This window comes from Chiloscyllium plagiosum, unplaced genomic scaffold (genome assembly GCF_037043375.1).
Source record: "Chiloscyllium plagiosum isolate Xiang-an unplaced genomic scaffold, Cpla_swu_hap1 HiC_scaffold_15, whole genome shotgun sequence".
Classification (NCBI taxonomy): Eukaryota; Metazoa; Chordata; class Chondrichthyes; order Orectolobiformes; family Hemiscylliidae; genus Chiloscyllium; species Chiloscyllium plagiosum.
Window position 1 is genome coordinate 9,326,308 of NW_028270153.1, and position 16,280 is coordinate 9,342,587.

Consider the following 16,280-nt stretch of genomic DNA (forward strand, 5'->3'; position numbering starts at 1 on the left):
CTATCCATGCCCCTCACGACTTTATAAACCTCTAAGGTCACCCCTCAGCCTCTGTCGCTCCAGGGAAAACAGCCCCAGCCTATTCCACCACTCCCTATAGCTCAAATCCTCCAGTCCGAGCAACACCATTGTATATCTTTTCTGAATCCTTTCAAGTTTCACAACATCCTTCCGATAGAAGGGAGTCCAGAATTGCACATAGTATTCCAAAAGTGGCCTAACTAATATCTTCTTCACTATCTACCTGCAATTCAACTTTCAAGGAACTATGAACCTGCACTCCAAGTTCTCTTTGTTCAGCAACATTCCCCAGGACCTTACCATTCAGTGTACAAGTCCCGCTCTGATTTGCTTTTCCAAAATGCAGCACCTCACATTTACCTAAATTAATCTCCATCTGCCACTCCGCAGCCCATTGGCCAAACCGATCAAGATCCTGTTGTACTCTGAGATAATCCTCTTCGCTGTTCTCTGCACCTCTAGTTTTGGTGTCACCTGCAAACTTACTAACTATACTTCCTATGTTCACAACCAAATCATTTATATAAATTATGAAAAGCTGTGAACCCAGCATTGATCCTTGTTTGCTGTTTTCCAATCTGCTGGAACTGCCCCAGAGTCCAGCGAATTTTGGAAAACACCATAAGTGCACTTGTTATTTTTCCTACCATCTCTTTTAGTACCCTGGAAAGCATTCCATCAGAACGAGGAGATTTGTCTATCCTTAACTCCATTAGCTTGTCCAACACTACCTTTTTCTTGATAATGATTGTTTCCAGGTCCTCAACTACCTTCGTCTCTTTGTCAATTACGGGCATGTTATTAGTGTCCTCCACTGTGCAGACCGACAAAAAATTCCTGTTCAATGCCTCAGCCATTTCATCATATCCCTTTGGTAAATGCACCTTCTCATCCTCTAAAGGACCAATGTTTACTTTAGCTACTCTTTTTTGTTTTATATATTTATATAAACTTTTGCTATCTTTGCTAGTTTTTTCACATGTTCTATCTTACTTTCCTTCATAGCTTTTTTTTGTGGCTTTCTGTTGACCTTTAAAGCTTTCCTAATATTCTAGTTTCCTGCTGATCTTGGTCACTTTGTATGCTTTCACTTTCAATTTGATAACCTCCCTTATTTCCTTAGACACCCATGGCAGATTAAACCTTTTGTTACAGTATTTCCTTTTCACTGGAATATATATTTTGCTGAACGCTTTGAAAGTCATTCACTGCTCGTCAACTATCCCATCATAAAGTCTTTGTTTTCAGTCTACTTTAGCCAAATCCACCCACATCCTATTCTAGTCTCCCTTGTTTAAGCACAGGACTCTGGATATCAGACTTGATCTTCACACTCTCCATCTGTATTCTCAATTCAAAATTACTGTGATCACTCCTTCCAAGAGGATCCCTAACTAGGAGATCATTAATTATTCCTGTCTCATTATACAGGATAGCTTGCGCCCTCATCGGTTCCATCGCATACTGTTCAAGAAAGCTATCGCAGATTCACTCAATGAATTTCTCCTCAAGGTTATCCTGATTGAGTTGGTTCGACCAATCGACACGTAGATTAATATTCCCCATGATAATTGCCGTACCATTTTTAAAGGCATCAGTTATTTCTTTTTATATTGCCCACCCCAATGTGATGTTATTATTTGGTAGCTTATAGACTATGCCTACCAGTGACGTTTTCTGCTTAGAATTTCTAATTTCTACCCAAATGGATTCAACCTTATTCTGCATATAACCAATATCATCTCTCAGCACCGCCCTGATGTCGTCCTTGAAAATCAGAGCTACACCACCTCCCTTACCTTCCTGTCTGTCCTTCTGAATCTCTATGACTCTAACATTTATAACTTAACTAATACGTGTCTGTTTGTGTTAAGACTCACAATTGGTTTATGCTCTGCCACTATTAAACAAACAGGCCTATACACATATTATAGAAAGAATCAGTGACAGCACTCTACACAACCATTAGCCGGAAGTACTTGGTAAAACATAAACAGGGCTGATCATGAGAATGGGGAGGATATTTTCAGTGGGAATCCTCTGGCTTGCAGGGATGCCACCAGGTTTATTGAGCAGTTTTCCCAGTTGCTGAGATGTCCATCTGCCAAAGGCAAAATGCCAGCTGTGGGAAGAGGACCTTAAGTGGCTAGTAAAGTGACCACTTAGCAACTTCATCTGGCATAAGGATGAACAGGCTACCTGACACCTAACCCCTCCATTCTTAAAATACCATATCAGAGCATGGTTGGGGAAATATATTTCCGGACATAGTAATGTTCATGTTTGTTCTACAAGATTTTCCTAACCATATGTATCCTAAATCTCAAATTAGAAGAAGAATTGCCTTGGCCTAAGACATTTATACAACGTGTTAGCTATGGCACAGCTTATCACTCTTCGTATTGGATAGAAAATAACTGTGTTGCATTCTATTTCCACAGATCAAATATTTGTTTTGATTTCATTACAGTAAATCTAAAAATTCAAGCTTGCCTCTTGCAAAACACAGATTTTACTTATCTTGGTTAACTTTGAATAACTTTTTCTAGAACATATTTTACTTTCTCAAATCAAAGGTGTGACGATGGGTTCCAGTTATGCCTGTCTCTTTATGGGGTGTGTGGAATGTTCCAGTCCTATTCGGGCCCCCACCCATAACTCTTCCTCAGTTACTGTGATGATTTTGTCAGTGCTATGTTCTTCTCTCTTCTATAATTGAAAAAAAAATTAATTAGCTTTGCTTCCAATTTCTATCCTTCTCTCACCTTCACCTGCTCCATTTCTGATTCTTCCCTTCCCTTCCTTGACTTTACTGTTTCCATTTCTAGGGTTAGGCTTTCCATCAATACCTAATACAAATCCACCATGCCCCACAGTTACCTTGACTCCATCTCTTCACACACTCCTTCCTGCAAGGATTCCTATTTATTCTCCCAGTTTCTTCATCTCTGTCATGTTCTGATGATGCCATCTTCCACCAGGACACCTCTGACAGTAATTTTTCTTCAACTGAGCAGTCCCCAACACTCTGGTTTGACAGGGCCCTCAACTGTGTCTGACCCATCTCCCACACTTCTGCCCTCACCTCTTTCCATCTATCCCAGAATAATAATAGGGTTTCTCTTGTCCTTACTTTCCATCTTACCAGTGTCCAAATTCAGGATATCATCCTCTGCCATTCTGGCCACCTCCAGCAGGGTACCATCAAACACATTTCCTCCTCCCCTCCACGGTCAGCATTCTACAGGGATCACTCCTTTATCATAGAATCATGGAATCCCTACAGTGTGGAAAGAGGCCATTTGACCCATCAAGTCCACACTTCTGAACAGCATCATAACCAGACCCAGGTCCCCCACCTTATCCATGTAACCCCACATTTACTGTGGCTAATCCACCTATCCTGTGCATCCCTTGACACTACACAGTAACTTAGTATGGCCAATCACTCCTAATACTTCCTCATCCTCCCCACCCCCACTCCCATCTTAGCACCTTCCCATTCAATCAAGTAGATGTAATACTGGAGCTGAAAAATGTGTTGCTGGAAAAGCGCAGCAGGTCAGGCAGCATCCAAGGAGCAGGAGAATCGACGTTTCAGGCATAAGCCCTTCTTCAGGAATGTAGATGTAATACTTGCCCATTTACTTTCTTCCTCCTCACTGTTCAAGACCCCAGTCACTTCTCTCGGTGAAGCAGTGTTCTGCTTGCACTTATTTTCATCTAGTCTATTCCATTCACTGCCAACAAAGCAGACTCCTTTACACTGAGACGACCAAACACAAACTTGGTAACTGCTTTGTTCGAGGAATAATTCTGATCTTCCAGGTGCTTTGCATTTTAATATCCTTGTTCCCATGCTAAAATTTCCATTCTGGGCTAGTGTTCAACGAAGGTTAATGCAAGCTCACAGACAGCACATCATTTTGATTTACACGCTTTACAGTCTCTAGGACTCAATATTCAGAGCATGACCTCTGTATTCCATTTTTCCTACTGCCCCTCCCCCCACCCCAGCTGTGTATGATCTATGTCCTATTGATTTTTCTCTTAGCAGAGTGGACCTATTTTCTCCTTTTCACATCAATTTTACATCCTTATCACTCCTTCACCACCATTAACAAAGCTTTTGTCTTTTGCTCTAGGTACCCAAACAATCTGTAGCACTTGCTTCTTCTCTTCCCCCCTCTGTCAATAGCATAAAAAACAGTTTTCCACCCTCTTTCAGGTCTCAGGAAGAGTCATATTAGACTTGAAACTTCAAATCTGTTTCTGTTTCTACAGATGCTGCCAAATTTCTTCTTGTTTTCATTTCAGATTTCCAGCATCTGCAATAGTTTGCTTTTATGTGAGGGGTGTACAACTAGACTTAATTTCTGTGGGCTAGGTAATGACAATAAATAAATCTTTCCATTTACTTATCCAGTGTGAATTGCAATTGTGTGAACAATGTGGCAATGAGAAAATCAAAGATGACAATGACTCTGACCCTTCACACCATTGGCACTCTACAGCTTGGTCCATGAGGTACTACTGGAATCAACAACTTTATCGACAAGTCTTGATGCAAACAATTATCTTGAAAAATATGAATTTAGGTTTCATTTTTGAAGCCTGATCCTTGCGTAGTTAACATGAACAATTTTGAGTTGTGGACGTCATTCAAAGACAATTAAAATGCTCAATGGCTGATCACTTTCTGTTTTGCGCAAAGTATTTCAAATCCCTTACAGCTTTGACACTGGAGGTAGTTTTCTAATTTGAGGTACTTCGCATGAGACTATGAATCTGTGATTTGAATAGTTTATCTTGACAATGTGCCAAAATTCTGAATCTCATACAGCCACATTTGGCTTTCTCACAGGAATTTGAGGATGTGAGTCTTTTATCATCTTAATTGTGGTTCTGGAAATTTAACTGGAGTTGATGTCATCTTAGGCTGTGCTACTGCAAACAGCTGTCAAGACATGATATGACCATCTCAGCTGTTCATCTTGGCTGGAGAGAGATTTTATTTTGGATCTGCATTTTTTTTTTCTCTCTGCTAACAGTTGAGTCATTTTGGCCTGCTAGTTTAGAATGTTAAAGTTAGCATTTCCATTGTTTTCATCTGTAGACAATCTAAATCTAGGGTCTCTCCATCAGAATGGTTATTTAAAATGTCATTTTCTCCCCCTTATCTCTTACTAATATTTGCATTTCTGTAGGCTCCAACAGTTTTCCATTCCTTTCCCAGGTATGTTCAAGCTGTCTCTGTTCAAGCGTGCACATTATCCCCACACACATCTCTTAAAAAGAAACCACTGAGAAAATACTGATATTTGCCGTTTAGTTTTCTTAGACAGAAATTTGAAAACAAAAATCTTTTAAGTGGAGACTGCTAGATATTAGGATAAACTGTATCATTGGAGTTGACTGAACGGTACTTATGTATTCTGGAAAATTAGCTACACCACCAATATTCGGATTGCAAGATTAAAATTTAAATCAGAGGGTTAGATTTTCCCTTTGTTTTTGATATAAAATCTGCCGTTGTGGGCGATTCACAGGAATTTTGACTGGGTCATCTTTTAATTGACATACAGACAGTTTCCCTGTTATGGGCCCTTAAAGTGAGAGGGACAATCAAAGACCTCCAGATTCAGGAGGTGGGTTTGTTGTGGGAGCAGCACTCCACCTAAATAATAGTTTTTGGCTTGATTCACACTAGTTTGTCATTGGGTGCCCATTTCCAAGAAATGAACTGCTTCCTGTTGTGCTGGGAAACTGGAAATTGACTGGAAAAAAATCACTGTTGGTCTCCTGTAACTATCACTGACATGTTCTTGATAAGACCTTCTGGACCCTGAACCAGTTGCACTTAATACAGCCATCACTAGTAATGGTGTCCAGAAAATGGTGCCTGCATGCTGGCTGATGCTGGTATTTTTAGACCCAGTCTTTTTTCCCCACATTAGGATCTGAAAACTCTGCCCAGAAACATAACTCTGGGTAAAAGTTTTGGGAAAAGTTTTAACTTTTCCAGTTCAGTGCTAACCAAGTACAGCAGACAGTCTTCTAAAAAAAAACTGCCTGAATCCTGTTCCATTAAAAACAACAAAAAAAGGAATATGGAATTCAAGTTGCTCTGTACCTCTTTATCTGGTCTCCCCCTGCCTTCCTATCTCAGTAACCAAACGCAATGAAGATTGTTTTACAGCAGACTCAAACTTCAATTCTACTTCTTTGGTTGTTTTTTCTCTCCCTAATTCTGGTCAGGTATAATTCCTGGAGGTCCCTTTTGGAGATTTAGCAAAACTCTCATTTATTATGGGTCAATACCACATAACAGGTTGAAGAATGGCTTTGATCTTCCCATCAAGGTGACCAAGTCCGATGGGCATCACTGAATGCAAAGACAAGAAAAGCAAGCAGAGGATAAAAGGAGTTTGGAAATCTTGGTAGAGTCATAAAGTCATGGAGGTGTACAAAATGGAAACAGACCCTTCAGTCCCCTTCCTATTCATATACCCATCCAAATGTCTCTTTAATGTTGCAATTGTACCAGCCTCCACCACTTCCTCTGGCAACTCATTCCATACACGTACTACCCTCTGCGTGAAAAGGTTGCCCCTTAGGTCTCTTTTATATCTTTCCCCTCTCATCCGAAACCTATACCCTCTAGTTCTGGACTCCTCGACCCCAGGGAAAAGACTTTGTCTGTTTATCCTATCCATCCTCCTTATAATTTTGTAAACCTCTATAAGGTCACCCCTCAGCCTCTGACGCTCCAGGGAAAACAGCCCCAGCCTGTTCAGCCTCTCCCTGTAGCTCAAATGTTCCAACCCTGGCAACATCCTTGTAAATCTTTTCTGAACCCTTTCAGGTTTCACAACATCTTTCCGAATATTGCACGCAATATTCCAACAATGGCCTAACCAATGTCCTGTACAGCCACAACATGACCTTATACTCAATACTCTGACCAATAAAGGAAAGCATACCAAACGCCTTCTTCATTATCCTATCTACCTGCGACTCAAGGAGCTATGAACCTGCACTCTAAGATCTCTTTGTTCAGCAACACTCCCTAGGACCTTACCAATAAGTGTACAAGTCCTGCTAAGATTTGCTTTCCCAAAATGCAGCATCTCGTATTTATCTGAATTAAACTTCATCAGCCCATTGGCCCATCTCATCCAGATCCTGTTGTAATCTGTGGTAACCCTCTTTGCTGTCCACTACACCTCCAATTTTGGTGTCATCTGCAAACGTACTAACTGTACCTCTTATGCTCGCATCCAAATCATTTATGTAAATGACAAAAAGTAGAGGGCCCAGCACCTGATCCTTGTGGCACTCCACTGGTCACAGGCCTCCAGTCTGAAAAACAACCCTCCGCCACCACCCTCTGTCTTCTACCTTTGAGCCAGTTTTGTATCCAAATGGTTAGTTCTCCCTGTATTCCATGAGATCTAACCTTGCTAATCAGTCTCCCATGGGGAATCTTGTCGAACACCTTACTGAAGTCCATATAGATCACATCTACTGCTCTGCTCTCATTAATCTTCTTTGTTACTTCTTTGAAAAACTCAATCAAGTTTGTGAAACATGATTTCCCAAGCACAAAGCCATGTTGACTATCCCGAATCAGTCCTTGCCTTTCCAAATACATGTACATCCTGTCCCTCAGGATTCCCTCCAACAACTTGCCCAACACCGAGGTCAGGCTCACTGGTCTATAATTCCCTGGCTTGTCCTTACCTCCCTTCTTAAACAGTGGCACCACGTTTGCCAACCTTCAGTGTTCCGGCACCTCACCTGTGACTATCGATGATACAAATATCTCAGCAAGAGGCCCAGCAATCACTTCTCTTTCTTCCCACAAAATTCTTGGGTACACCTGATTAGGTCCTGGGGATTTATCCACTTTTAACCATTTCAAGACATCCAGCACTTCCTCCTCTGTAATCTGGACATTGTGCAAGATGTCACCATCTATTTCCCTACAGTCTATATCTTCCATATCCTTTTCCACAGTAAATACTGATGCAAAATACTCATTTCATATTTCCCCCATTTTCTGTGGCTCCACACAAAGGCTGCCTAGCTGATCTTTGAGGTGTCCTATTCTCTCCCTAGTTACCCTTTTTTCCTTAATATATTTGTAAAAACCCTTTGGATTTTCCTTAATTCTATTTGCCAACGCTATCTCATGTCCCCTTTTTGGCCTCCTGATTTCCCTCTTAAGTATACTCCTACTTCCTTTATACTCTTCTAAGGATTCACTCGATCTATCCTGTCTATACCTGACATATGCTTCCTTCTTTTTCTTAACCAAACCCTCAATTTCTCTGGTCATCCAGCATTCCCTATACCTACCAGCCTTCCCTTTCACCCCGACAGGAATATACTTTCTCTGGATTCTTGACAACTTCTGTCAGAGCTTTGTGTACAGGATAACAGATATCATGAAAATGTCATTATTTATAACCGCAGGTGTACTGTTGGTAATACGCTTACTGGGAAATTTCCTCTGGGTCCATTAGGGGCTAAACAGCCTGCAAGACAGCCAAAATCAGGAACCTTGAACTAAATGCTGGCTTCGCCCTACTTTAGCATGAAACATTATCTAAACCACTGAGAGGATTTTCATGTCATTGATTGCCAGTTAAATTGACTGCTAGAGCACATTAAAAAGCTACATGCCTTTTTGGTGGAAAGGGTTTGACCAAATGTCTCGCAACATTAGGCGGTACAGTGGTTAGCACTGCTGTCTCACAGCGCCAGAGACCTGGTTCAATTCCCACCTCAGGCTACTATCTGTGTGGAGTTTGCATATTCTCCCCGTGTCTGAATGGGTTTCCTCCGGGTGGTCCGGTTTCCTCCCACAGTCCAAAAATGTGCAGATTCGGTGAATTGGCCACGTTAAATTGCCCGTAGTGTTAGGTGAAGGGGTAAATATAGGGGATTGGGTCTGAGTGGGTTGCTCTTCGGATGGTCGGTGTGGACTTGTTGGGCCGAAGGGTCTGTTTCCACACTAATCTAAAAACATTAGCTACATAAGAGTGAATAAGCTGTTACTGAAGAATTCATCAGCTACTTAAAGGCCCATTCTCTCACTGGCATTTATCAAGGATTATTAATCCTTGAACAATGTTTATTCTAGAAATTCTGAGGACTTCATCTGGGAACTGTGAGAACTGTGCTTCTCCGCATTATTCTAAGGAGCGATCATCTCAACCTGAAATGCTAACTCAGTTTCTCACTACCTGTTAGGTACGGCATCTGGTTACAGATCTGCAGGATGAAGGAAGAGAAGGCGAAGGATATGATGAGCAACACTACCTACTGCATATGAGAGAGATAGGAAAGAGAAAACTCCTTCCATTTAGAACAAGCCTCTTCCTTTGGTCCTCCTCTATCAGGATTGCCTGTCTATTACAATGAGCTTGTGTTTTCTCTCCATCATCCTCACCTATCCTGAAACCTGTGGTTGTGCGTCAGCCTGTGCACTCCACATACTCAGTACAAGTAGCTGCATGGAACCCATATACATTGCTCCACAAGAACTGTTTCCAATCATTGTTTCAGTGCTAAATCTACAAATGCCTATTTTAGCAACTTCAGGCAAATTGAAAGTATAGTAAATCAATCATTAGGACTAAAATTGCATGCTAAATACAGACTCTCAAATAGATACATCTTATTACATCAATACTCACTTAGTGTCTGATTTGATTCTACCACCAAAATAACTCTCTCGATCTTAGGGTGATGAGCCAGAAGTTTTGGTTTTCAGAAATGTATTGAAATTAGGTCAGTAAACTACTGTTGATGAGGACGAAAATGGCCTGTTCTAGCAATGGTCTGATGGTTTTAATAAGATTTACCATAATTCATGCTTAACAGAAGACTTAATATTTTCACCAATTCCTAATCAATTATCTTATAAATTTCATCCTTTTTAATAATTAGTTCAGTAATATGCTTCATTAAATTACAAAATTTCATTACATTAACAAACTAGTACTGTATCTCATTGCTAAACATGCATTCCCAATTGTAAAAAGGTGTTCATTTCTTACCATATTCATTTTCCGGGGAAGTGGTATTGGGTTTCCAGGCACAGCATACGTATCGTTATTTGGTTCAGCAAAGGAAGACATTACAGGTGAAGTAACAGGCCATGGTGACCTCTGGCTAACCTCTGCAACATTTTTGGATTTTTTGGGTATGGAGTAGAGTTGTTCAGGTTTCTTTTGATCTATAGAAAATAATACATCCAAACAGTTCAAATAAGGAAATCAGTTGCACAATACTTTCAACTTTTTAGCAGAAGCAACAGATTTTTGACTGAAGACTGTACTCGCAGCCGAAGAAGTGATGACAAATACACATTGAGGAACCAAACAGAAAGTATTTTGTAACCTGTCCACACTCCAAAAACATCTGCATTCATAATTCTTTCTTTAGGCTGCTGTAAAGTTCAAAGTTTAATTGGAGCACCCAATGTGATTCTTAGCCTTACAAATCAGGTTCAGTTGCTCTCTACTGAGTTAGACAGAGATACATCTTTAATCATGGCAGCTAGTTTCACATCATAGCTCCCAATGGCATGTGCTGGACATGATAGATACTCCAGTCAGTTAAAGAATAGCAACTGGACTTGCTGAATGGCCACAGAAGCGCTTCAGCATTACATGATTGTCAGTCTCACTGGTTGAAGGGGAAGCTGCTGATCTTTATAGAACATAGAACATTACAGCCCTCAATGTTGCGCCAACCTGTCATACCAATCTGAAGCCCATCTAACCTACACTATTCCATGTACATCCATATGCTTGTCCAATGACGACTTAAATGTAATTAAAGTTGGCGAATCTACTACCGTTGCAGGCAAAGCATTCCATACCCTTACTACTCAACTGCTAATATGTGGCTGCAAAGATTGTTGTCACCATTCTCTTGTTCTGACTTGGCTTACAGGACTTTGTTGGTCTGAAATGGTAGAGGAAACCCATTAGGTAGTCTAATCAGAAAACGCAGCAATTTAATCAGGATGCAGTTTATTGCACAACTACAATCAGGTATAAGCTAAATTAGTAAGACGTTATTACTAAGACTATAGTGATATCTGGCATAATAGTCTGTTCCCTGGATAATTTTCAGATGTTCTGCCTTTCATCACCCAAGTTCTCATGGCATCATCAAATTGGGTGGAACTTAATGCAGTCTTTAGTATTAACCCTTTCGACAGCTGAGGGTTGTCCAGATTTTTTGTGGAAGATTGAAACCAGTGACTTTCACCATTCAGGTCAGTTAACAAGTTGTATTTGTAGATATACGCAGTCAACTTGGAGGCGCATGATCAAGAAGGGAGGCTTATGTTAGCTTGTAAAGCAGTAGGCACAAGGCAACTCTCAAGAGTGTGTATTTTTTTAATAAGTCCTGTTTCAATGAGGGTGCATCATCAGCTGATACATGGTAGTATTCTTTGAGGAGGATGTTTTCCCAGTGGGTATCAGAAGTTCAGTATGTGTCAGCACTGGAAGCATTTGAGCTGTGTTGATTTCAATGCCCCAGAAATAATCTTAATGACTTCCCAGAGATGGATATCTACAGCATTTGTGTGGTGGTTCCAAGTTGGGCAGCAGCACTCTACTGTTGGGTAGACCAAGGCCAGTGAATCAGCATGTGGTCTGTTGGCTCTGCTATCGCAGGTTGTACTTGCCAATCTCCCTATGTAACATTCATTTTCTTGCCTTGACCTGGGTTTTGGTTTTCTCATAGTTTTGCAGGTAAATCAATATACTGGCAAAAGTGATACCAAGATATTTTGAGTTTGGATCATGGATGAGTGGTCAACCACAGAACTGGACATGACGTTCTTCCCCGTCCTTTGAGTTGTTCAGGTAAAACAATAGTCTTGATAGTGTTTGGGTTAACTTTTAATTTGCTGATGTAGGCTTCCAGAGAATAGATTTTCAGTGAATGTTTTCTCAATTTCCTCACATTTGTTAGCTTTGAATGCCAGAGCAAAGTAGTCAGCATATGTGAAGAGCCATGGACCTTTGGGAGCGAATTTACTAGCATTAAAATGTATGTTGTGGGTGGCACAGTGGTTAGTACTGCTACCTCATAGGACCAGGGACCCATGTTCAATTCTAGTCTTGGGCAATTGTCTGTGGGGAGTTTGCACATTCTCCCTATGTCGGCATGGGTCTCCTCCCAAACATGTGCAAATAAGGTGGATTGGCCATGCTAAATTGCCCTGTAGTGACCAGGAATGTGCAGACTAGTTGGATTAGCCATGGTAAATGGGTTATTTAAATAGAGAATGGGGGGGGTGCTCTTTGGATGGTCAGTGCAGATCTAATGGGCCACATGTCTTCTTTCTGCACTGTAGGGATTCTATGATATGTTGAAGAGAGCAATGAGGGGACTGATCTCTGTGAGACTCAACTGTTCATTGTGGGAGGTGAATTTGATTTCCACGGTACACACTGAGCACAGATTTGACGATCTGTTGGGTTTTCACAGTGGATAATTTTGAAGAGCAGTGACAGCATGCCTGTACACCATATTTTATCATGGGCGTAGGATCAGTCAACAAAGATGGGACCTATCTTCAGGCCTTATTGTAAGCTGTATGTGCTGACAGTGTTAGGATTTGCTCGGACCAGTTCAGTTCTGTTTGGGACTATGTTGGGGAAGGTTGGTGTTGTGCATATTGCTGCTTCCAAGGTGGGACTCAATGTGTTTAGAAGAATTTTGTTACTGAGAGCAAGGCAACGTGAGTAGAAATTGTCTAGGTCATTGAGTAATTTCCCTGGCCTTGCAATGACCACCATTTTCGATTTATTTTATATCCTTGCATGGGACATGGGTGTCACTGGCAAGGCTGGCATTTGATCACCCATTTCTAATTGCTTTTGTACTGATTGGTTCTCTGTGCCATTTCAGAGGACTATTAGGAGTTAATATCATTATGGGTCTGGAGTCACATATAGTGCATATCAGGCAAGGATGGCAGTTTCCTTCTCTAAATGACATTAGTGAACCAGATGTGACTTTACGACAATCGGCAATGGTTATATGATCACCATTAGACGATCTGTTTGATTTTCAGATTTCACTGAAATCACATTTCATCATCTGTTATGGTGGGATTCTAAACATATCTACAGGTGATCAGTCTAGGATTCTGGATTACCAGTCCAGTGGTATTACCACATGCCATCACCTCCCCTAAATGCATGAGATGTATGGAATGGTGCCTCTTCTGTGAAGAGGGGGAAAAAATCTTTGGTAGCCACCAATAGGCCTGTGATCCAATATGCTTCAGAAATTATGGGTAAATCCAATTAAGTCTCACTGGATCCCAATATCACTGTTGCTTGGCCATGATCCTGGGAGAAGAGAGGAGAGAAGGTTGACGGAGGACAGCCAGCTCGAGCACCCAAAGCCTAATGTTTACTATGGACACTGGGAAATTGTGAGAGTTCTCACGTGACCCTTTGTGCTTCCCACATTTCTAACCTGGAGCTTGCCAAATTGGTCTAGACATGGGCTGCTTGTGTTGTGAACCAGAAATCCCAGTTGGCAGGAGAACTAGGTCATCACAGATCCTGAAATTAATTCTAATTGAGCTAAATTGGCTGCTTCCTGTTTGGACAGGCAGCCAAACGACTTGGAAGCTGGAATCGTGTCGGAGAATCATCATGGTCCAGTGATGACAAGTTACATGCGCAAATGTCTCCAATCTGGATCCTGACAGGTTTTAAAAATCTAGCTCATGCATATCCATGGTAGTGGATATTCAATGGCCTCAACAATCAGGAACTAGAGACATGAAAATATCCGACTGATCAATGACCAGTGGTACCCCTCTATCACCCAATCCCTTTGGAAGGTATGCATTTTGGCAGTTGGACAAGGACAGTTTGAATGCCAATGCCCCAACAATAGAACAGAATATAAATTCTCAGTGTTCCTGCTCACGCTTTAGAAAGTTCAAATCAGCTGTGTTGCCTAAGAACTGCTTAGCATTCTCAAAATGGATAAAAAGTTTATGGAATCACAGAAATTTCAGGATACAGAAGTAAGTCATTTGGCCCATCATGTTTGCACTGGCTCTTCAAATGAGTATCATTACCTCATGCCAATCTCTGTCATTTTCCTAATAAACTTGAATATCGTTTCTATCCAAATTATCATCTAATACCCTCTTGAACGCTTCAATATGTCTCCATCACATTTCCAGGCAGTGCAGTCCATACCCTAACTATCGGCTATTTGAAAATCTTCTTTTCCACCTTGCATTTTCTTCTTTTACAAATCACTTTAAATCTGTGCCCATGGTTCTTGATCCTTTTACAAGCAGTAATAGTTTCTTCCTATCTACTTTATCTAGTCCCCTCATGATTTTGAAAACTTCTATCAGATCTCCTTTTAGCCATCTACTCTTCAAGGAGAACAGTCCCAATTTCTTCAATCTATCATCAACTGAAATTTCTCATCCCTGGAATCATTCTTAGAAACCACTTCTGCGCTCCCTCCAATATGTCACATCCTTCCAATAACTGATGCTCAGAAATGTATACAACATTCTAGCTGAGGTCTAACAAGTGTCTTATACAAGTTCAATGTCACCCCCTTGCTTACATACCCTATGCTCCAATGAGTTGAGCTGAGAATACTGAATGCTTTATTATTTCTCTCAAACTGTTCTGCCGCCTTCAGTAACTATTGCACATATACACCCAGGCCCCTCTGCTCCTGCCACTCCTTTTGAATTGTAATCCCTAATTTATATTGTCTTTCAAAATTCTTCCTACCAAAATGCATCACCTCACACCTTTTGCATGAACCTCATCTGCCACTTATACACCCACTCCACCAACCTGTCTATGTTCTTTAGAAGTTCAAACACTGTCTTCCTCACAGTTTACAATTCTTTTAAGTTTCATGTCATCTGTAAACTGTGAAATTGTCCCGATACATCAAGAGCTAGATCACAAATATATATCAGGAAAAGCAGCAATCTCAATGCTGATCCCTGCGAAACCTCACCACAAGCCTTACTCCAACCTGAAAAATTTATCCCTTGATCATGACTAAATGTTTCCTATTACTCAATTTATTTTGTACCAATGTTGCTACTGTCCATTTCATCCATGACCAATAACTTTCCTCAGAAGTCTGTTGTGTGGCACTGGAGCAAATGCCATCTGCAAGACCGCATACATAGCATTAGCTTCTAGCTTTTCTTTTACCTCTTCAAAAACTCCAGCAAGTTAGTGAAACTTAATTTCCTTTTTAGAAATGAATGCTGGCTCTTATTAATCAACCCACCTTTTCCCACGTGACTACTAATTCGACCCTGAATAATTGTTTCTACTGTGCCAACAAGAACTGCACATGGTATTCCATTTGTGGCCTAACCCTAACCCTATTTCTATCTCCACAACTGAAGTTAAACTGACTAATCTGTACTTGTTGAGCTTATCCTTATGACCTTTCTCAAAAACCTTTTGCAATTTTTCAGTTTTTTGGTACCTTCCCCAAATCTACGGAAGTCTGGAAGATTATAATCAGTGCCCCTGCAATCTCAACTCTCATTTCCTTCAAAATCCTTGGATGTATCTCATCCAGTCCCAGTGCTCTGCCAACTTTAAGTACAAAGAGAGTCAAAAAGTGTGGTGCTGGAAAAGCACAGCAGGTCAGGCAGCATCCTAGGAACAGGAGAGTCGATGTTTCGGGCATAAGCCCTTCATCAGGAATGCGCCAACAGTCTATCCAACACTTCTTTCATGTCAATTTTGAACCTTTCTAGTTCCACCCTCTGGTCTGGGTTGCATCTCCAACTTTGGAAAGACTGATGAATAGTCTTCATTTAACACCTCAGCCATGCCTGCTGCATCTACATACAAACGCACTTTCTGGGTCTCTAATTGGCCCTACTCCTCTTACTAATTATATGCCGATAGAACATTTTAGGACATCCTTTTATGCTAGTCTATTCCCATCATTCCTCTTTGCTTCTCTTATTTTCTTTTCATCTTTCCTCTGAAACTTATTTATTCCTCTTGGTTTTAAATTGCATTTTCATTCTGTTCTCTGGCCATAAAATATAGGAGCAGAATTATTTGATTTTGTCACATGTACACAGATACTATGAAAAGTATTGTATTGTGTGCTAACCAGACAAATGATACCTTACTCAAGTACATCAGGGTAATAAAACAGAATGCAGAATATTGTGTTACAGCTACAGA

General features: G+C 40.8%; 1 protein-coding gene across 2 annotated transcripts in view; it reads right to left on the reverse strand.

Annotated features, from left to right (window-relative positions):
* The window catches only part of unm_sa1614 (un-named sa1614), a 268,689-nt gene that overhangs the window by 9,800 nt on the left and 242,609 nt on the right, over nucleotides 1-16,280 (reverse strand). For both annotated transcript variants that reach the window (XM_087994717.1, XM_087994716.1), the window contains exon 26: nucleotides 10,089-10,267. In XM_087994717.1, the coding sequence (XP_087850843.1) occupies nucleotides 10,089-10,267 (179 nt within the window). The remainder of the gene's footprint in view (nucleotides 1-10,088; nucleotides 10,268-16,280) is intronic.